The 23899-nt window shown below is 38.1% G+C and overlaps 1 protein-coding gene across 1 annotated transcript; it reads left to right on the top strand.

The window, feature by feature from the left end:
* The first annotated feature begins 6407 nt into the window (after positions 1-6407).
* LOC125804931 (uncharacterized) lies at positions 6408-7636 on the top strand. Its single transcript, XM_049484829.1, has 2 exons — positions 6408-6857; positions 6944-7636. Exons 1-2 carry the CDS (start codon positions 6540-6542, stop codon positions 7634-7636), a joined length of 1011 nt encoding a protein of 336 aa, XP_049340786.1. The 5' UTR covers positions 6408-6539.
* Positions 7637-23899: the final 16263 nt, after the last annotated feature.

Here is a 23899-nt window from a genome sequence, read left to right as displayed (position 1 = left end):
ATAGTCCCTATGCTACATTCAACATCAATTACAGGCTTCCAAACAAAATACATTTACATCAGCAGAGCTATTTTAGTCATAGATGTACCTCAGAAGAGGTATTTAACTACCCAGATAGCTACTGTGTGCTGGCCCAGAGGTGGGCCTCATCTGGTTTCTGACTGTCCTCGAAGCAGGCTGAGAGCTGGCCATCAGCTTACATTCAAAGGTGCTTCAGGTTTTTGCTATTGGTCAAATTTTAAACTGTATTACTAGTATGCACATTAATATACAAATACTGTTACTGCTATAAGCTTTGTGTACACAAATTTGTGTAATCTAAAACATAAATATAAACACAATTAACACACTTAATATATAAGTACATTAAATTATACATATAATCCAATATTATAAACTCTAGTAAAGTTATAATATGCATACTTTAGGTTTATATTTACTACTGTATTTTTGTGCTTAATAATGACCGTAATTGACAAAGTGCTGATGTTAAACAAAACACACAGTATGCAGTTCATTATTGATTATTGCATGAACTTTAGTGCAATTGGAGTTAATCTGAATAAAACTGATCTGCATTTCACACACTAAATTATTCACTTATACAATCTATACTTGGTTAATTTAGGGGTGTGACAAGATGCTTACTGGGTTCATGAGACGAGAACAAGATTGTAACAATTTTTACCATAAACCCGACAGCTTCTCTCCTGTATGATTTCGCATGAATCTCTTCAGAACTTTAATAATTATTTTCAATAACGATTCCCCCAGTGAATGTTCTGTATTACCCTATACCCTATGCTCCCTACACTACCTTATACTCCACACAACTATCCAGCTTGCATAAAGCAATAACAATTCTCTTATCGGTTGACACAAGTGCTCAGTCATTGGAAACAATAGTGCTACGGACAATCCAATCCAATCACAACTTTTGACTTTTTCAAATGCTGAAAAAAAGTTCACTTTGATAAAAGCTCTGCAAGCATTTCACTGAACTGTCTGGTGTTTTTGTGCTCCAAGGTGTGTGGTGGATGTTGTTGGGGTGGCACAGAGATTTCAGCTTTGTTAGGTGGGCCGCTGATCCTCTTGCCCACAAAAACTAGAGGATTCTGTTAAAAGCAGACTGAATTACGCCTCTCCATTGGGTTTGTTTTCATGGCACGAACTTATCACAATAGCCTACAGTCATCTACACTTTATTCCCATAACTGTAGTTGATGAAAATGTTAATTATTGAACTTTTTCTGAGAATTTCATGATTTCATAAATAACATTTGTGAAAGTTTATTACGAGTGGTGGAAAGAAGCACATAAATTGGAAAAAATGTGAGAAAGTGAGAGAAACAGGAATAAAAAGAAGCAGAAAGAGAGAATTAGAGGGAGAGAGGAAGTAAAGGAAATCTCCCTCTGAGAGAGAAGAGATATTTGGCTGGAAAAAAGAACAGAGGATGAGAGAGAGAGAGAGAGAGAGAGAGAGAGAGGGAAAAAAACAACGTGGCAAAGCGATTTCACGGCTTGGTGAGCAGGTACAAAGCTGGGAGTATCTGTAGCGTAGCCAGCATTGGCAGGCCTTTGCTCTATCCTTGTCACCCTGGCTGAAGGTCAGGGGAGGTGTGAGGCCCAGCTCTGCGAAGCTCCAAGCCACCCGAGATAAGTAAACCATGCAACTCTGCTAATTTATCTGTGAAGCACAGTGAACGTGTAGTTGACAGCTATTATTGTCTCACAGAAAGAGAAAAAAATGGATGGTCTTCTGTGGATAATAAAGCAGTTTCAGAGCTATTTGAGATAAATCACTATGTTCTTTACACATAATCGTATCCATCACACAATTTAAGATGCCAAGTCTTTGTCGTAGTAAAGAATAACCCCACTCGGGTTTATTATTCTCCATTATGTCCTCTTCCACAATGAGTATGTTAAATGAAATACCTTTCAACCTACTTATTGTATTGTCAGACCTCAAGACATTTTTGTGTTCCATAGACCTCATCCTCACCACATGCTTCCATAAAGGATCCTTCCTGTCTTTCTGTAGAAACCTTTTGTGACAGAGAAGCTCCTCCAGCGATCAGAATTCCAAATGAAACCCGGCCTAGTGGGAAATAGCCTTCCTCATCTTTCTGTCTCTTTCGATTGTCAAAAAAGCCCAAGCTCGAGTCATTTATTCAGAGTAAGAGACGTGCCTCAGCCCACTCTGCTCCCCCAGGTTTAGGAAGAAGCTCATGCCTTAATAAGCAAAAAGTCTATAGATAATTGATTATAGCCTTGGCCACTACCCTCTCTACTACTGTCTGCTGAGGTTCTGCATCTGCGTATCTATACCTAACTGGGTGCAGCAAGTAATAGAACACTTGGGAATCTTCGACATTGAAGTACCGCCGGTCTCATGTCTGGTCTGGTCTTGGACCATGCTTGACACGAACTTGACAAGTTTTGACCTCCAGACATTTTTATCTTGGACTGTAAAAAAATGGACATTGTGCTTCCCTTTTATCCTATAGAAATGAAGGCAGAAATGTCCAACATATATTCAAATTTGCGACCTGCATTTGAGATCAGAGGTGGAGCCAAACTCATCTGTTAATATGGTAAACCCATCCCCTTCCCACTGACTTGGACCGTCTTCACTGGGTTTGTCCAATGAGGGTAATAGTTAACAACAACCGTTTCAAACCATTTTCCTCAAATTACAGTTGTGTTTACTCTGTTTACTTCTGAGATTAATAAATATGCAAAACATGAAAAGTACATTTGGCCTCAGTCTATTTCACAAGAGCTTTTGCCCAGTGAAGACTGCAGCGTTTCTGGAATGTGTTGACACATGTCTTCTTCTTTGCATGATCCAGATTACAGCACTGTGTTCACAGACAGTGATTTCTGGAAGTGTTCCTGTGTCCATGCAGTGATTTATACTGAGGGCCCGAAGATCATCAGCATCCTGTACTGACCTCTATCCTGCGTCCCATACACACAGGGATTTCTCCAGATTATCTGAATATTATGGGATAAAGATGGTGGGATATCCAAAGTCTGCCCCTCTAAAATGCTCTTTTTATACCCAGTCATGTGAGTTAGTTGCAAATTAGGACCACCTTTCAAGCCTTTTGTTGCCCAGTCCCAATTTTTTTTAAGATCTTCCTCTCTCTTCTAATTCTCTCTTTTTGCTTCTTTCTATAAATGTTTCTCTTACTCTCTTATTGTAACAAAAAGAGGTGCAGACGTGGAGCAAAGGAGACGGGAGGCAGACTTATACGTGGGTAAGAACAAAGGATTTAAAATAACAAATATACACATAAACAAACAGGGAAATAACGAATAAATATATATATACATAAACAAACAAACAGGGAGTAACGTAAAACAGATAACTAAACAGGGCTGGGGAATATATACAAGGATAAATACGTGAATGAGTACAAAACAAAGAAATAACGTGACTTAGAAATAAACGTAAATAATATACAAAATAAACAATGAAACAAACAGGAAATGAACGTGACTAGAAAATAACGTGACTGAAAATAAACAAGAGCAAGTAAATAAGAAAGGTGGAGAAAGCTATAAAGTGAACGTGGCGAGACAGACATCACGGGAAGGTGCAAAGACCGACGGATAAACATGGACTAAAGAGTACTATATATAGGAACATGAAACACTGAACACCTGAGGAGACAGGTAACGAGGGGCGGAGCTACAAATTACACACACGTGACGGAAAACTACTGGAGAAACACACTAGGAAACTGGGGAAAACACAGGGAAAAATAGCGAGGCCGTGACACTTATTGCCATGTTTTCTGCTTCTTTTCACCTCTTGTAAAAACCTTTCACAGATGTTAATTTTAACATTACACAACTTTTGGCGAAAAAAGGGTAAATAATTAATGCTTCCTGCCACTGTCATTACGTTAAGAAACTTTAAGCTTCCATCATTAGGTGTCTCATCTAAACAATCGAAATGGCTGCCTTTAGTAGAATCACCTTCACATTCATTTGCAGTCTTTTATGACTTTGCTTGGCATGAAAAGCAAGTTCCAAATGAGTTACTATTAGTATAGTACCAGTCAAAAGTTTGGCCACATCTTGTTTTTTAGTTAACAGCTATGCCTGGTCAAGAGTTAATTACTTGAATTTCTTGTCTCTTAGTGTGTTTGAAAGCATCAGTTGTAAAGTTGTGAAGAGGTAGAGTTGGAATACAGTGAAAAGCTCTATTTGAGTAATGTTCTTATCCATATTATTGCAATAATTACTCAACTAATTAAAGGAAAATACTCTGAAGGTCAGTTAAAGTTATTTTAAGAATTTTGAAAGTATCCCTAAGTGCAGTTGCAAAGACCATCAAAAAACAGTATGATGAAACTGGCTCTCATCAGGACCGCCCCACGAAGAAAGATAAGAAGTTCATAAGAGTTTCCAGCCTCAGAAACCACAAGTTAACAGCACCCCAGATTACATCCACCTAAATTTTAAGAGTAAATGTTACTGTTTTAAACTTTTCACTTACTACATGGTTCCTTATATGTTCCTTCCAATTCTGGATGACTTCATTATTAATTTAAAATTTATGAAAAAAAAAACCCTTTGACGAGTTCTGTATCTCTTATGGGTATATGAGATTACCATTTGTTTATTTGCATGTATTTGCACTATACACAGCATCCAGAGATCCCCATTAGCCTACAACATTTTTTTATGAGAATTGGACTGTTTTCTACTATCAGCTACTGTATCTACCTTAATAAAATAGCATAGATGCATACTTTCTGAACCCATATATAAGCAGTTGCCCCAACACCCCCAGTTTTTCCTTTATAAATGGAGTACTGTGCCATCTTTTTAGACACAGACTCCAAGGCTTCCTCAGGGATGCGGTGCTATGTCATTGCTGCAGCAGCAATGCTTTAGCCAAATGAGCCATCTGGGGAGTACAATCTTAAAAGTTAAATTTCATGTTCAGGAGCAGAATGGTGAATGACTCAGATGCATTACCCTTTTAGAGTGTAAGCCGTGCCACACTAGATACCCAGCTCCCGCCGCATTCATTTAGCAGATTCACCGACAAAATTGTGCTGTCTATGGGGAATTGCCATTGAAGCTCATTTATAGTTTAGTACCGGGCTGGATGGAGAAAAAGCTTAGAACTTTAGACATGTGAGAAAGACATGCATTAGATCTAAATTTAAGTGGTTTTGGAAGGAGAAGCTGAGTCACTTTCGATTTTGCCTGTTTTTCAGCATATCAGCAATATTCACACAGGAACCCAGTGATTCAGATAATGGGGTTAAAGAAGGACACCACGGCACAGACAACAGTTTTTAATTAGAACATTTTATAAATGTTTCAGTTAACGATATGTTCTTAGAACATTTAATCTGTTAGTTTCTTAGAATGCTTTTTTATGCTTTTAAACATTCGGGAAGCATCACTGTTTTGTCACTTGTGTCAATATTTGAATTTTAGTTTTGTTAATGTTTCGTACCACTTCTCCCATCTTGTCTGTGATAGGTGCGATTCCCATACATCCTCTGACTTCTGCATTCATGATGTGGTCGTGCAGCATCAGGCCAAGGCTCCATCAGCGCATTCCTATCTCTATTTCCTTGCAGGGCTTGTTCGTGCCTCTAGATTGCAGGCCAGCATTCACAACCGTAGACGGCGACGGGGAGTACGATGGTTCTTTTAGATCTTGCCTTTTAGGTGCACTGGTAGCCAGTGTTGTGCGTGAACGAGTTCAAAAGTACGCATTCATTGAACACGCTCATTTTTTTGTGAACGTTGAACTGAACGCAACACATTTTTTAAATAAAGAACTTGAACGTGAATTAGTTCACATTACAGTTTTTCTCAATTGCTAAAACACTAAACCCGGTTGTCTGAACCAAATGCTCAGTGCCCTGAACCCATTTATTGAAATGGTCAATCTTTTGGCAGAACCTTAAGCACTTTTCACCTAGTTAGACACTTGCAACAACAACTTGCAAACATATTTTCACCCACTAAAACACATTTGGCACTCTGATGCACTTGGGCTGCATAATGTTAAGCACAGCTGGCAAAAGGGAAATTCAATGAAAGCACAGGTGTTTCAACTTAAACACTGCAACTCAAAATTGATAACACATATGACTAATGAGGTGAAGACACCAATATAAGCCAGTCCATGGGGCCCTGTTTGTTGAAGTCTCACTATGGACAGAAACAATCAGAGAGGCAGAGTAAGAGTAAGAGGTGGAAGAGGTGGAAGAGGTGGAAGAGGAGGAAGGGGAGGTATGAGATGAAGAACAAATATTTCAGATGAAATACGGGCAACTGTCATAGACCATGTTCTTGTCCACGGGTTGACAATGAGGGAAGCGGGACTTCGAGTTCAGCCCAACCTAAGCAGATACACTGTGTCCACCATAGTCCGAAGATTCAGAGAAGAGAACAGGTAATTGCTTTTTTTCATTTTGTACATTTGTGCAGTATGACTCAATAAAAAGGTGTTTCATTACACTCATTTTCCAATATACTTGTAGGCCTCGTACTACATGTATTTTTTTGTAATTGCATGTTCTTTTTGTAGAATTACCAGATTGCCACATCAGGGAGGGAGGCCATCTATGTTGTCCCCACGCCAAGAGACCCTCATTGTTGACATGGTCCGTCAGAACAATTCAGTCAAACTCTGTGAAATACAGCAGAAGATCATTGACGACCATGTTGATTTTGAAGGCATCACCAGTATCAGCATTTCCACCATTGATCGTGTCCTAAAACGCAACAGGATGCGGATGAAGCAACTGTACAGAGTACCCTTTGAGCGCAACTCAGAAAGGGTCAAGGAGCAAAGATTCCACTATGTACAGGTAGGTGTTCAATACTGCTGTCTACTCTACAGCATAAGGTTGTCTTATGCTGTACAGCTTACAAAGCTATATGTATTTTCCCATAGAGAGTGTTTCAACTGGATTCCTCAGAACAACCACATGAATATATTTATATGGATGAAGCTGGGTTCAATCTGACCAAAAGGAGGAGGAGAGGCCGGAATGTGATTGGCCAACGAGCCATTGTTACAGTTCCTGGCCAGCGTGGTGGCAATGTCACTTTATGTGCTGCAATCAGCAATCATGGTGTTCTCCACCATCATGCCACATTGGGGCCATACAACACTCAACACCTCCTGACATTTTTAAGTGATCTTCGGGATATTGTGTTAGGGTTTCAGCAGCAGGATCATGAACAGACAGAGCATCCTGTCTATGTCATTGTGTGGGATAATGTGAGTTTTCACCATGCCGTGCAGGTCAGAGAGTGGTTCACTAGAAACCAAGAATTCCTGAATGTTTTCCTACCACCATACTCCCCTTTCCTCAATCCAACAGAGGAGTTCTTCTCTGCATGGCGCTGGAAGGTTTATGACCGACAACCCTACACCAGGGAAAATCTCTTGCAGGCCATGGAACTGGCCTGTAATGATATAGGTGTGGATGCATGCCAAGCGTGGATCCGGCACACTAGAAGTTATTACCCACGCTGCCTGGCAAGGGAGAATGTGGCCTATGATGTAGATGAAGTCCTGTGGCCTGACCCAGCACATCGACATGATGTTATAGAGTACATATTGTATGCACTTTTGTTGTAAAGTTTATATATATATATATATATATATATATATATATATATATATATATATATATATATATATATATATATAAACTTTACAACAAAAGTATATATTATTTTAGGACTACACAGGCTAAACAAGAATTTTGTTTTGAAAATGCATTTTTGTGAACAATAAAGGTTATTTCTAAACACTTAATGATCTGATCGTTTTGTTTTCCTTTTTTCTATGTTGTGTGTAATGACTGCTCAGTAGTGTTTTCATTTTGATTGACTCGGGGTCTGATCTGACAGCATTGTTTGCTTTTGAGCGCTGTTTGAACTGTTTTGAGGTGATAGTTTGGTTTTGCAGGAAGAGTCAGATGTTTTGTGAATGTAGTTTGAAAATTGAGTTTTGAATTTACAGTTTAGCGACATGGAGGGACAATTTCAAGAAATGTGTCTTAGCAATTGAGAAAAACTGTATGTGTCATGAACGGCAGACATCACTGTAAATGAACGTTGACTAGAGAGCGCGGAGCGCGAGGGCGAGAGAGAGAGAGAGAGAGAGAGAGAGAGACCAACGACGAGAGCGCGAGGGCAAGAGAGAGAGAGATACAGAGAGATAAAGAGAGAGAGAGAGAGAGACCAACGACGAGAGCGCGAGGGCAAGAGAGAGAGAGATACAGAGAGATACATAGAGAGAGAGAGAGCGTGACGAGGAGAGCGCGGCGCGTGAGGGAGAGAGAGAGATACAGAGAGAGAGAGATACAGAGAGAGAGAGAGAGAGACCGACGACGAGAGCGCGAGGGCAAGAGAGAGAGAGAGATAAAGAGAGATACAGAGAGAGAGAGAGAGACCGACGAGGAGAGCATGGCGCGTGAGGGCGAGAGAGATATAGAGAGAGAGATACAGAGAGAGAGAGAGAGAGAGAGAGAGAGACCAATGACGGGAGTGAGAGAAAGTGCTGCAATTAAAATAAAAGGGCTAGTGGAAGTGACGCACAGAGACACCAGTTCTCCTTATAAACATTTTCATCACCTGGTAAAAAACCCACAATTGCAGTGTCATGAGCAAATGTCTACAATGAGCAGTTTTAAAGAACGTATAGTGATTTCTAGCTTGTATTGTGGAAAAAAGAATTTATTTAAATATATCATAAAAAAACTAAAATGAACTGAACTTTGAACTAGTTCAGAATTAAAATTGTGAACTTGGAACGTGAGCTGTTCACTTTGAGCATGTATGAACTGAACTTGAACTAGTTCAGAAAAGCTGTTAACTGGCAGAACACTGCTGGTATCTTACATTGCAGAGTACACAGATTCACAGAGGGTGTCTGGGAGGGTGTTGCCATCACTGCTCAATACGAAGCACAGGTACCTGAACTGTGTGATGCTCTTGAGTAGGACGCTGTTCACGGTGATCGATTCATCAGTTTGCTCGCCAAATTCCATGTACCTGGTCTTCATGACATTTAGACGTAATCCATTTTTGCTTAACCTCGTCTCCCAGTTCTCCCGGGTCTCCAGTTGCCCAGGGGTCTTGTTGGCCAGGTCCACATCATCAGCGTAAAGCAGGCTCCACGGGTGGGGCATTTGAAAGTCGGCCGTTGCAGCATCCATGCACAGTATAAAGAGGAGTGGTGACAAGGCCGAACCTTGGTGTGCACCCACCATGACTGGGAACGATGGTGAGCGCCTCATGCATGGCCATGACTTATTTATGTGTGAGAACAAGATAATTAAAGTCATGGGAACAATTTATTAAGGCATTGGAGCATTATAATTAAGTCATGGGGATGACTTTTTAAGGAATGGGAACAAGATAATTAAGTCCTGGTCATATAAGTCATACCCACAACTTCGTGGCCATTCATTTTTTTTTACATGAAGGAATTCATGAAGAAATTCATTATTAAAATAAAATAACTTACAATAACTTCAAATAACTTGGTTATAATTAGTGAGCGGGACAAATGAATGATGTTGTACTAAAAACACAAAACATCAAAAAACCTTTATTTTGTATTTTTAAGTAATTCAGAGGTGGGCTTACTGGTGTGTACATTAACTGATGGACAGATATTCACCGTCAGCTTTTTCTGGTAAAGAGCTACATTTATTAGTTAAGATGATGCAAGAAACTTGAACTTGGTCCTGAAGCAGCAATGCAGCCCCAGACCTTCACACTACCACCACCATGTTTGACTTTCAGTGTGATGTTCTTTTTCTGAATTCATGTGTTAGTTTACACCTAGGAACCCATTCTCTTATTTTCACCCAGTCTCTTTCTTATTACTACATCGTTAACAATGATCTTAACTGAGGTCCTTAACATACGGCCAGGTTAGTTTAAATCGCATTTTTCGCATTGTTTGATATTGGCGTTTGCTTGATAATCTGAAAAAATGTACGTATGATAAAAAAAACAAAAGAAACAGATTATAAGAAAGGCTCATATAATGCACGAAGGTTCAGAAGCTATAGAAAACATAGATATGATGTAACATCCTATGGGCTCCTGCAGGTATTTATTCAGCAGTTCTGACCTTTTCAGTGTTATATATTAGACCCGGGAGTGAAAGGGATCTAGGTCACCATGCAAGGACGTGGCAAGGAGCCGCTAGTGGCTGATGTAGCCCAAATGGACACCCTGTACTTTATTTAGTTCCTGTGTTCCTGACATCAAGCACTGTCGGGTTTCATTTCCCCACCACCATACCTGCACTGGCAAAGCACCCAAGACACCCAGTCTCTGAACCAGCCCGAGGAGGTGGATCCAGGAGGCATTAGAATAGAATGATGCAATGTTAAACATATTTATACTAGTGCTGTCAACAGTGAAATCTGAAGAATTTAACACCATGTGCTTTCATTAATCATGATACCAAGTTTGACGCAAGATTCCTCCCATAAGTAAGTTTTTCTTCTGAACTTGTATTGGTGCTTTAAACATGTAAACATGGCCATTACTGGTCAAAGGTAAAATTTATTTAATTTTGCTAAAATATATGGATTAAATCTCATTACTAACTAGTAAATTAATCTCACTACCCCTCTCTCTCTCTCTCTCTCTCTCTCTTTCTCTCTCACCCACACACCCACACACACAGCTGGTGCTCTTGTTTAATGCTAATGCAATTCATTAAACTTTTATTCAGCACATTAGAATATCTTTTTGATAACTTAAAAACATCAAAACTATCCTGATATAATATTGCACAAATATGCAAAATACCCTACACATTTATTTCTGCATTTCTCTACAAAATACAGGGTAATACCAGCATTTAAATGTTATTATAGTTTATCACTAATATAAATATAAATACATTTTATGAAGCTTACATTTCTTGTTTTAGTTACATTTAAATATTCACTATTAAATCTTTGAAAAGTGGATATTTTTTTGGGTAATTGGGTTAATTTGTCCCTCTGTCCCTCTGCCCCCAGTGTATTTCACCACTATCTCCTCTGGAAATATGAATTAGAATGGGTGGGGCTAAAAGTGGGTCAGGCTGATGTCAGCAGAACCCAAGGCTGACGTAGCTCCACCCTCTCTTTGACTCTGAGCAACCAGAACCGGAAAACTTGTCGATTAACAACCATCTCAATGAGACAATTAGCAAGCAAATCAAATATTCACAAAGTGCATTCACCAGTAATAGACAGCTAGCTGTCAATCACGCACATTTATTTAAAAAATATGACCATGTGATCATAGTTCTCTTCAGAGAGCTCTGAAGAGTACATTGTGGTGATTTTTGAGGAGTATTTTATCATATTTCTGCCTCTTTATTTTCTTATTTAACTTCACTGAATGCTGCACATAACCAAATATAGTATTAAATTTAAACACAATTTACATATAAAAAGTGTTCCCAGGGTCTATAAGTCTTGAGAAAAATATTGTTGTGATTTCTTCAATTTTTTTTTGATAGTTGACTGACACCACTAATATTTTACTTATTTAATATTAGATGTGTTCAGCCTGGTGAGAGCAGCTATAAAGAGATTCATATTGTTTTTGCTTCCCTAAAGGATATAAAAATCCTATTCTGTGTAATGTTCTGGGCAAACAGGAAGACTGGGAATCATCTCTGTATTTATCAAAAGAAATAAACATAAAAACACAGCACCATTTTAGACAGATGCATGCTGCTTCAAAGGCTATATATAGCAACACCTCCCTATATCTGCTGCAGTGTCTCTAGTGTGATTCTGAACAGCCGTTTCTCCTGGGACAGAGCAAAAGTGCTCATCTTTTTTATTTAAAACGGTGGTATGAAACATGCGATGCATCATTTTATAATGTACTGTCGGTGCAGAAGAGAGTTTTGCATACATCCATATGGTTACTCAGATCACTGTTAGCGTTTAAAAGTTTGCCTTGCAATAGTGAAGCTGGGGCTGCACTACAAACTTGCCTTAAGTTTACATATACAGTGTTGCTTGAAAGTTTTTTTTCTATATTTCTCCATAATTTGACCTAAAACGTCATCAGTTTTTCACTCAAGTCCTGAAATAGTATACGTGTGCCCTATCCCGACAGGATTAGTTTCTCAGGGGGACGTCTGTGAAAAATATTTCACACTTCTACTCAGTGATAAAACTCCTGCATCCGGACTGTAATTGAAAATCAGGAGGATCAGTGAGTCTTTTGTTTTTCTTGTTCACATGACATCTCATTCAGTAGCTCCTATATTTCCACTCGCTGTTGTGTTTACGTGGATCTCTGTGAAAACGCACACCCAAAGTGTAATTATGGTGTGTGGCAGTGGACAAACAGTCATTTTATTAAACGCAAGGTGACGAAAGTCAAAGTATCTGTGCGGACAGGACTAAAATAGCCTTGTAATTTTTTCAGAGGATGTCTGATAACATGGTCGTTCTGGATGGGAATAAAATCACAGATTATCCCCCTTAAAAGAAAGCCTCAGGATAACGTCTAAACAACTGAAGGCCTCTCTCACATTGGCTCATGTTAATGTTCATGAATCCACCATCAAGAATCGCAAATATGTAATATTGGAATACATTTATTTATTTCCTCAATAAGTAAAAGACCAAATATATTATAATTGTATTTAATTTGTTTTCGTATCTACAAATATGACATTTTTAATGGGATTACAAATGTTCAAGCACCACTGTAGTTTACCGAGCTAAACACAGTGTAATTATCTTTTAAAGAGCAACACCAGTGAAATTACTGTAACTTATGTAAAATTATGTACAAAAAAAGGTTTTAATTTATTTTTTTGTTTTTTGTTTTAAAAAATATTAAAATTGTCATAAATTCACTTATACTGAATTTTTTATAAAAATACTGTACAATTTACAGTAGATGGTCTAACTTCTATGTGTATATTTAAAAAATCTTCATGTATTATTATTGACATTAACAATTGCCATTAATAATTCTCATATCAGTATAACCCTATTTGTTCTTTGTTATCCAATGCTACCAATTTACTTGATCTGCCTAATTTATAAAGGTTGCTTATAGGTCGATATGCATGTATGTCAATCATTACTTCATTACCTTTCACCTTCCTTCTAAGGAGTTTTTTTTTTTATTTACGGGGAAAATTTGCTTTTTAACAAGTCTACAATGAGATGTATACAATGAAATGTGCATACTAATAAAACACACAATTTACTCTAATTCCTCTGTTTCCTTTCATCCCTCAAATATTCGGTAACGCTTTCTTTTACAGTACCCTAAGTTCTAGGTATTAACCAGGTAATAGTGAGGTACAAACTCGGAAGTACTAAGTAATTATTTTGGGTAACAAGATGGTAAGTACCAGGAATGTCTTGCCTAATTACACTGAAATATCTAGGTATTAACCAGGTAATAGTGAGGTACAAACTCGGAAGTACTAAGTAATTATTTTGGGTAACAAGATGGTAAGTACCAGGACAGTCTTGCCTAATTACACTGAAATGGAACTAGGTAATAAACAGGTACATGGGTGGTACAAACTCTAAAGTACTAGGTAATTATGTTGGTTAACAAGATGGTAAGAACAAGGACAGTTCAATTTAATTACACTGAAATATCTCACAGGTTCTAGGTAATAACCAGGTAAGTGTGAGGTACTAACCCCAGTAACATGATGATAAGTACCAATACTGTTCATTTTAATCAGTCTCTATTTATTTGATTTAAAAATAAAAGGTCAATACCTGATAACAGAGAAGAAATAGCTTATTTCTCTTTACTGAGTTCTTACCATTTAGTTCAACAAATAACCCTCTGTAGAACATCCTTCTGTAAGTACCATATAAAACACTGTGTAACTAACAGAACTTTCTGCTTAATAAAGGAGTAAATGGACTGTAAAAGAAAGCAGAGCTTATTTTTCTGGTTTTACTCAGTTCTTACCATGTAGTTCAACAAATAACCCTCTGTAGAACATCCTTCTGTAAGTACCATATAAAACACTGTGTAACTAACAGAACTTTCTGCTTAATAAATGAGTAAAAGGACTGTAAAAGAAAGCAGAGCTTATTTCTCTGGTTTTACTCAGTTCTTACTGTGTAGTTCAACAAATAACCCTCTGTAGAACATCCTACTGTAAGTACCATGTAAAACACTGTGTAACTAACAGAACTTTCTGCTTAATAAAGGAGTAAAAGGACTGTAAAAGAAAGCAGAGCTTATTTTTCTGGTTTTACTCAGTTCTTACCGTGTAGTTCAACAAATAACCCTCTGTAGAACATCCTACTGTAAGTACCATATAAAACACTGTGTAACTAACAGAACTTTCAGCTTAATAAAGGAGTAAATGGACTGTAAAAGAAAGCAGAGCTTATTTTTCTGGTTTTACTCAGTTCTTACCATGTAGTTCAACAAATAACCCTCTGTAGAACATCCTACTGTAAGTACCATGTAAAAACACTAACTGTTACACTCCCCAGGCGTGGGTTAGGCTATAACAGTTTGCGACCCCGGGTGAGCAGGGCATAGATCAGCTGAATACAGGATACAGAGAAGACACAGTGAGACGGTGTTTCCAGTGAGTTCTCAGCTTAATCTCTTTATTTAACAACATACACAAACTAAACCACTTTTACTTTGGTCTCTTTTCTCTTTCTTTTGCAGTTTCACATACACATTGCATCTCATCTGCATTTTACATACATTCACAGAGAATACTTTTTTTTTTTTTTTTTTACTTTTTTTCAGTTAACAAAACTCTGTATATCACAGTACACATTACCTTTACTTTTTAATCAGCAAACCCTCTTAATACTGTTTCTACACAAAAAAACAAAACAAAACAAAACAAACAAAAAAAATATATATATATATATATATGAATATAAAAATACTACTCTATATTAATACATTTATATATGCATACATATACCAATACTCAAACTTCTTTCATATTAACACACTACATTACCAAAAACACCTTTAACTTTTACTGAGCACACTAACTACATCTAGTGCTAATATTTGTATCTGCATAGAGTGTATAGAATTGACCAAAGTATAAAACTTGAACAAAGTGTATAAAAACATGATTACTTAGAGAAACCTTAAACTGTAGCTTATCTAGCTGTAATAACTAATTATTGTGGTTGGCAGAGGCTCTATATTTACTTTAACAAGGCCAAACTGGCTCTTAAAAAGAGAATAAAATTGACTTGACTTTTAATAAACATGTATTTAACTAACAGCGACTGCTAATGCTAGCCTAAATGTATAGAGAAACAATAGGAATGAAGGCGCGAAATTAGCCCAAGCTACTTTGAGAAACAGCGACACACGGGCACAATTACCGAGCGAAAATAGCTAAAACTAGAGCGCAAACACACGAGAGATAATCACAGGCTTAAACACGGTTATAGAGCGAAGTTAGCGGCCGAAAGAGCGAGAGGAATAACAGCGGGGAGCCGGTAAGGCGTGCGGTTAGCGGGGGCAGTGGCTAATGCTAGTGGCAGAGGCAAGAGCGCCGGCCAGGCGCGCGGCTAGCGGGCCGCGGGAGTGAATGCTCCCCGATGCTGAGCGTCCACCAACACACAAGACCATAGCGGCTCATATTACACAGCAAAACCTTTTAACGAACATATACACTCAAATATCCCTCTTATAGTGCTTTGGAAACATTTATACTTGCACAGTTCCACATATTTCCCCACCTGGATACAGAGAAGACACGGTGTTCCCAGTGTGAGTTCTCAGCTGAATCTGAGACCCATCTCCTGTTGCTCACCTAAGCCACAGCCTAGCGCCCGCCCCCTGGCACTGCTCCCCCTACAGGACTGGATGTTTCACGTTTCACATACAAAAACCCATTCAGAAACCCAAAAGAATATGTATTACATGGTACTTACAGAAAGTTGTGTCACATTTAAGTATATATATATATATATATATATATATATATTAAAATATATATAATAAGGACAGCTTTTATTGGGGTAAGCAGCTTGCGGGCAGGAGCTTGCCTTCGCCCCCTTGACCCTTCCAAGCCACTTCAAATTTTCTATTTCTCTGATCTTACTATGTATAGGTACATGTTTGAGTAAAATGAACACTGTTATTTTATTCTATAAACTACTGACAACATTTCTCCCAAATACTAAATAAAAATATTGTAATTTAGAGCAGAAAATGAGAAATGGTCAAAATAATGAAAAAGATGCTTTAGTGCTTTCAGATTTCAAATAATGCAAACAAAAGCAGTTAATATTAATTTAGAAACAACCATAATAATGTTTTAAGATTTCAGAAATCAATATTTGGTAGTTTTAATAACCCTGATTTTTAAGCAGTTTTAATTTATATATATAAGTTAAATAAAAAAAAAAAAAAAAAAAAAAAAAAAATATATATATATATATATATATATATATATATATATATATATATATATATATATATATATATATATATTTAACATGTAAGACCTTATTCTACAAATTATGTTTAAAAAGGGGGTAAATACACATATTCAACACTTTATTCTTATGGTATACTTTTTCACCCTTAAACCTTGTAACATGCTCTAATGTCTTTAAACATATGGCCAAGTATTCCATTCCTGTGCTGTCTTCCTAGTGAAGAATTCCACTCTATAAACCTTAAATTCATTTTTAGGGATTTCTCAGTCAAATAAATAGAGACTGATTAAAATGAACAGTATTGGTACTTATCATCATGTTACTGGGGTTAGTACCTCACACTTACCTGGTTATTACCTAGAACCTGCGAGATATTTCAGGGTAAGGAGACTGTATTGGTACTTATCACCATGTTACTGGGGTTAGTACCTCACACTTACCTGGTTATTAGCTAGAACCTGTGAGATATTTCAGTGTAATTAAATTGAACTGTCCTTGTTCTTACCATCTTGTTAACCAACATAATTACCTAGTACTTTGGACTTTGTACCACCCATGTACCTGTTTATTACCTAGTTCCATTTCAGTGTAATTAGGCAAGACTTTTCTGGTACTTACCATCTTGTTACCCAAAATAATTACTTAGTACTTCCGAGTTTGTACCTCACTATTACCTGGTTAATACCTAGAACTTAGGGTACTGTAAAAGAAAGCGTTACCAAATATTCTGGCTGTGAGGAAAAGTATCCCCCTTGTTTCTATAGGTTTCTATATTTCTCAGTTTCCGTCCAGAGAAAGGAGGAATAAGAAGAGGGAAGAGAGAGGGAACACCTCTCCCAGAGCATATTCTGACCAATTTGTTTCCAATTAACCCTGCTGGGGTTTAGGGTTGGCTCCGTTGTGTCCAGGGCCATGCTTTAATGCTTCACAATATCTGTTTGTATTTACTTAATGGGCAAGCTTGGAGAGTGCCCGCTGCTCGCTAATCCTCTACTTTCAATTACTGCTCACAGCTTGGCACTGTCGTCTGAGAGGAGGGGAGGGGGGTGGGGGGCTATCTTTCAAGTGCTACCCTCAGACACACATCTACCCCACCCCAAATCTTCATGAGAAAAACTGATTTTGGTATATTGTAAATGCTCTGCTTACACTGAAGAGTTAATTCCCCTTTTCCATGAATGCCAGCTTTTGCAGAATTCTGCCGTTCGTGTGCTGGAGAGCTGCTGCCCGGGTTCAGGGTGGGTCCAACGGTGGCTTGAAGGTACCATTTCTAGTTGAGGGATATGTCAGAGAAACTGAGTGTGTTTACATGCACTTTATAACCAATTACAGCAGGACATCAGTACCTGTTTTAAGTTTGTCAGTAATCCCATTAACATGAATTTGCTTTGGTATAGGTAATGGTTTGCTGTATACCCCTGGGTTCAATTCTTGGGCCACTCTTATTCAATTTATATATGATTCCTCTGGGTAAAATGATGAATGATTATAGGATATCTTACCACAGCTATGCAGATGACACTCAGATCTACATGGCCCTCTGCCCAAACAGAGCAGATAAACAAATGGATGGGACAAAACTTTCTGCAGTTGAATAAAGATAAAACAGAGATTATTTTATTTGGGAATAGTAATGAGAGGCAGAGACTAGCTGCCTATCTGGGTTCAAGAGGCCTAAAATCTAAAGAACTAGTGCATAATCTTGGTGTACAAATGGACTCTGATCTAACTTTTAACAGTCACGTCAAAGCCGTCACCAAATCAGCATTTTATCACCTCAAGAACATCAATAAGATCAGAGATTTTCTGTCTAAATCAGACCTGGAGAAACTCATCCACGCCTTTATTTCTAGTAGGATTGATTACTGTAATGGACTCCTAACTGGACTCCCAAAAAAGACCATCAAACAGCTTCAGCTGATTCAGAATTCAGCAGCCAAAGTTCTGACTAGGAGTAAAAGAAGGCAGCACATCACCCCATCCTTAAATCCCTCCAATGAACGTCGCCTTGCTTTGCCAAACATTCACACAAAGCAATCCAGACTGTTCTCATACAGAGTTCCCCAATGGTGGAATAAACTACCTTCTACCTACCAGATCAGGAGAATCTCTCACTATCTTTAATAAACTCCTGAAGACAGAGCTCTTCAAAGAGCACTTACTCTCCTAACACCTCTAACAAACGACCTACTTCTAACTAGGGGTGGGCAATATTATATTGTATACAATATACGTGACACAGAAATATCATGATATATAAAAATCCATATCGTGATAATAGGGCTGTTCTGTCTTAAAAGTAGTCTATTATTTACTGTGTAGCTTTAAGTGTATTTATTGTATAATTGTTTTAGTTTGCAGTTTATATGCATGCACTAAATATTCTGCAATATTTTTTGCTGCATTATATTATTTTATGCTATATTATTTATTTTGCCACATTATGATTATTCTGTTATACTATTATACTATATTCCAGAAATGAATGAATTATTTTAGCTTTCCTTTATCACCAAGTATATTGTTATCGCAAAAATACCCTGAAATATCGTGATATTATTTTAGAGCCATATCGCCCACCCCTACTTATAACCTCATTTCCTTCTTCCCCTCCTTCATTCCTCTATCCCATTATTTCCCTTTGACCTCCTTTAGGCCCTATATAAAGATTTTTTTTACCTTTAACTTCTATTAATTTTGTACTTCACTGTTGTAAGTTGCTTTGGACAAAAGCGCTGCCAAATGTAATGTAATGTAATGTAAACTGGATACCAGTATGTTACAAAATAGACTTTAAGGTACTGTTTCTGGCACATAAATGTCTTAATGTTGCAGGACCAGCATATTTATTTGATGGGTAACATTTTATTTCAAGGAACACAAATTCGGCGCTTATTCATGTCTTATTATTTGCTTAATAAAGCCTTAATTAGACATTTGTAAATGATTTATTCACAACTTATTAGGCTTTATTCTGTGTAGTTTGATCTATGTGAGTTATGGCTGTGCTGGAGTTTATTGAGTTAATAAGGGGTTAATAAGTCACTAATAGACCAAGCTATTTACCATAATCTAAAGTGAGGTTCTGTTCATCACAAATTAGACACTAAAAACAACTGAATAAATATTTATTCAACCACAGACCCCTAATTAAGCACCAATACCACACAGAATAAAGCCTAATAAGTAGTAAATAAATAATTTACAAATGTCTAATTAAGGCTTTATTAAGCATATTATAAGACATTAATAAGCACCTAATTTGTGTTGCTTAAAATAAAGTGTTCCCATCTGATGTGCTCCAGCAGTATGAGCCGAGCAGAACTCTCAGATCATCAGGAACTGGTCAGTTAGTGCCGCCTAAGGTACAAACTAAACATGGAGAGGCAGCGTTTAGCTACTATGCTACACTTAAATGGAACCAGTTTACAGAGAGCATTAGAAGAGCTCCAACACTAAACACTTTTAAATCCAGACTGAAAGCCTACATGTTTGAGCAAAATGGTGTTAAAGATGATGCTAGGGTATAGGTGTTAGTTCCTAAGATTGTGCTGGGTGGTTGCTGAGGTGTTTGCCAGGTGGTTGATAAGGTGTTGGTATGGTATAGGAGTCAGATATTAAGGTGTGCTAAGAAGTTGCTCAGGTGTTGTTTGTGAAGGGGTTACTAGAGTAGGAGTTGTTTGATAGGATGTTGCCTGGTTTTAGGTAAGGTGTAAATATGACTTAAGAGTCAATTGCTAAGGTGTTGCTAAGTAGTTGCTAATTGTTGTTGTAGTGTAGCTGTTGCTTAGGTGTTGCTGCTACTGTATGCTTTATGCTGAAACTAAATGTAATAATAAAATAAAAATAATGTGTTGCCTACTACAATAAAATTTCTTACTAATTACAGTAATATGAAGCATATCAAATAATATAACAGCGCAACAGGCTTGCTGTCAAACAGAAGAATCATATCTTTCAAAAAGCCCATTTACACATATAAATTACTTTTACTAACAAAGGGCCCTTGAAATAATTACTTATGCTGCAAAACACGCTCCCACCGATTCTCTACAAACCTTAGTTAATTGGCCCAATTGGAGAGGTAACTCATTGATAGATGGGGTGATCAGGGTTAAGGAAGCGCAACAGGAATCCCCCTGCAGGAAATGGACTGTCCACTTCAGATTTCCGCCGCTCTCTCAGACTTATCTCCCTCACACAGTTCGGCTCAGTCCGAGTTCCGGAGCATCATCTGGAACAATGCCTGTCAGGGTTCCAAGTGGCAGTGGACGGTGGAGAAGAGGCCAGTATTGTGTCTACGCTGTCAGCTCCAAGAGTTCCATCTTCAGACTGGCGAAGCAGCCTCTTTCAGGGGGTTGCCAGGACTTCTATTGCATCATGCCACAGACAGATTTGGACTGGGTTTGATATATCCTGCTGTATCCCTGCAAGCTGATCTGTTCTTTTCCCAGTTCTCTGTATCATCCGAAAGTAGAGCGCCACAAAAGTACCTTACATAAGAGTGTTGGGCCAACTAGTGGAGCTCAGGTTGGGGAATCTGAAAGCCTGCGAGTCTGGCAACCCTCTTAGCATCTGTTCTCTTGGATTTTTCCCTGCCTCATTGACCATCATGCATATAAAGATGAATTAAGCTGCTCCCACCAACCCCAACTCCCCCCACCTCACCCCCGCCTCGTCCTGACACAATGGCAGCTGAGACTGCGAACAGCCTGACAGCAATTAGCCTCCATGTCTCCTTAACACAACCACCTATTGAAATGCTGTCGAGGCTGCCGGAGGAAAACCCCGGGAATGTGGAGCTGTGGTTACACAACAGGTGGTCCAGAGAATAGGCCTCTCCATCCTGAACCACCTCAGTTCCCAGCCGTGCCAGAATTATCCCGGCCAAGGAGACGGCAAGTGCCAGGCCCGCAGAGATCAAAAGATGAAGGACAGAAAAGAGAGAAGGATAAAAGGGAATTAAAGAGGAAGAGATGTTGAGGAGGCTGAATTGTGGCTGCATTCAAGCAGAGAATGTATAGTATAGAAATAATTATTTGAACATTAGATCATGTATGTGTTTCCTCAACACAAACCCATATCAAATAATTCAGCCCTGCAGATATAATATTTAAAGCTTTTAAACCGCAGTTAAAGACATTTTAAATGTGCTCTGATTGTTACTCCAGCATCAGCTCACCCACCAGTAGGCAGCATACAGTAGCAATAATGCTACCATCTCTATTGACCAAAACCTTCCATGCATTGTTGCTATAGAAACAATGTAAACATACAAGTAGGTTTTACAGGTAAAAATGTTTATTTTTAGCACAAAACTTCATTGTGGGGCTCTTGACACCATGTCAAGTCCCAAAGGTGGAGCAAAGCTTCTAATAAAGTGAGTTTTGGCAAACCTGTTATGTTGAGGCAGCAATAACTTAGTAGTAACTTAAAATCAAATTATCCATAAAGCAATTAAATTACTTTTGAATGGGGTAATCAGTAATCAGATTATTTTTTCAAAGTAACTATACCATCACAGACCCTAATCCTAACCTTAACCTCAACCTTAACCAAAAACCTTGTCCTAACCCTGACCCTAATCATAACTAATGTCAACCAAAAAAACTAGCTTTAATCCTAGCTAATTTTAACCCAGAATCTAGGTTTAAACTGGCCCTAATCCATACCTTGGCCTCAACCAAAACCTAGCCCTAACCCTGGCCATGATCCTAATTAGGGCCGAAATATGCTTTGGTGCTGTGGTGATTTGAATGGTGGTGAAATGTTTGGTCTATGGTGTTCCTACTATGAGTTATTTACATTTACAATTTGAAAAAAAAAATAATGGGAAATCAATAATAATAAGAAAAGAGACATTTACTATAATATTTAAAAATACAGTACTTAAACAATGAACGATTTATTTAACAAATATTTAAACACATGCAATTAATTGACATTAAGTAAAACAATGAATAAACAACAAATCAAATTTAAGAACACTTAATAATAATAATAATAATAATAATAATAATAATAATACTTTATTTTTATATAGCACTTTTCTAAAACCCAAAGACGCTTACAGTCATCATTAGTGGAAACAAATAGAAACATTACACAACAAGTGGTGACAGACAATCAACATAGTATGAGAACAGGGCAGCAGGGATGAAGGGTATAGCAAATTAAACAGAGGAAAGGCCGTAGGCAAGAGAAAAGAGGTGAGTCTTGAGAGTAGATTTGAACAAAGGAAAGAGAGGAGGATTGTTTGACTGCAGATGGGAGAGAATTCCACAGTTGAGGAGCAAGCGCGATCACCAAAGCCACGGCCAAAGCTTCAAAGATTAACACAATAAAAATCATGAACAAGAACAATGGCAACATTTTCCCACAAAACAAGTGCACTGCTCCTACTGCAATACAGAAAAAACTACATTAAACAACCCAGATATTTAACGTTCTAGAACTATTAACGCTATTCTAAGCTCACAGACTCAGACATCAACAGCTACCACGTTTCACTGAAAGCTCTTTAACATCAGATGATCAGCTGCTGCTGGAGTCCTGAGGGAGAGAAGAGGGTACACACTCTTCTTCATCAGAAGACTCCCTGGCCCGCCCCTCTTCTTCCCTTCACTTCCTGCAGGCGTTCTAGACTGGCCGACCTCGCTCTCATCTGCTGAACCTGCGGTCTCCTCTACCTGTGCAGCATCTTCCTGGAGCATTCTGACACTGGTCTCCTCAGAAACTAAGGTTAAGCGGCAGGAAACATTTTGATGCCACAGCCTCTGAGTGGCACATGGACCTGTGCACCACAGCCCCTTTTTATGGGCTAAGGGTCTTTGTCTTAAAAATATGTAACAAAAAAGCAAAGCATTACAAGTAAAGTTTGCTAAAATCTTGCTTATTTACACTCAAAAGCCTATACACAGTACAGGCCAAAAGTTTGGACACACCTTCTCATTCAGTTGACTATTGACATTGTAGATTCTCACTGAAGGCATCAAAACTATGAATAAACACGTGTGGAGTTTTATGTACTTAACAAAAAATGACCTGGCCTCCACAGCCACCGGACCTGAACACAATCCAGATGGTTTGGCGTGAGCTGGACCACAGGCAAAGGGGCCAACAAGTGCTAAACACCTCTGGGAACTCCTTCAAGACTGTTGGAAAACCATTTCAGGTGAGTGTTCAAAAGTTTTTTTTCAGTACATAACTCCACATGTGTTCATTCATAGTTGTGATCCCTTCAGTAAGAATCTATAATGTAAATAGTCATGAAAATAAAGAAAAAACATTGAAAAAGAGAAGGTGTGTCCAAACTTTTGGCCTGTACTGTACATAGTACAATAGTAATCTATGGAGATCCACAAATTCCTAAAGGAGTAGGCCACCCACTGCTCCTGGAAATAGTCCAACAGCTGGCCTTTGAGGTCCTCCAAGCCCTT

This window comes from Astyanax mexicanus, chromosome 11 (genome assembly GCF_023375975.1).
Source record: "Astyanax mexicanus isolate ESR-SI-001 chromosome 11, AstMex3_surface, whole genome shotgun sequence".
Taxonomy (NCBI): domain Eukaryota; kingdom Metazoa; phylum Chordata; class Actinopteri; order Characiformes; family Acestrorhamphidae; genus Astyanax; species Astyanax mexicanus.
This window is presented reverse-complemented; position numbering and strand designations above follow the sequence as displayed.

Excerpts from the sequence above, each read along its gene's own strand:
- LOC125804931 (XM_049484829.1), top strand. The coding sequence starts at position 6,540 with ATGTATTTTTTTGTAATTGCATGTTCTTTTTGTAGAATTACCAGATTG. Across the intron at positions 6,858-6,943 it reads AAAGATTCCACTATGTACAG|AGAGTGTTTCAACTGGATTC; the intron begins GTAGGTGTTCAA and ends ATTTTCCCATAG.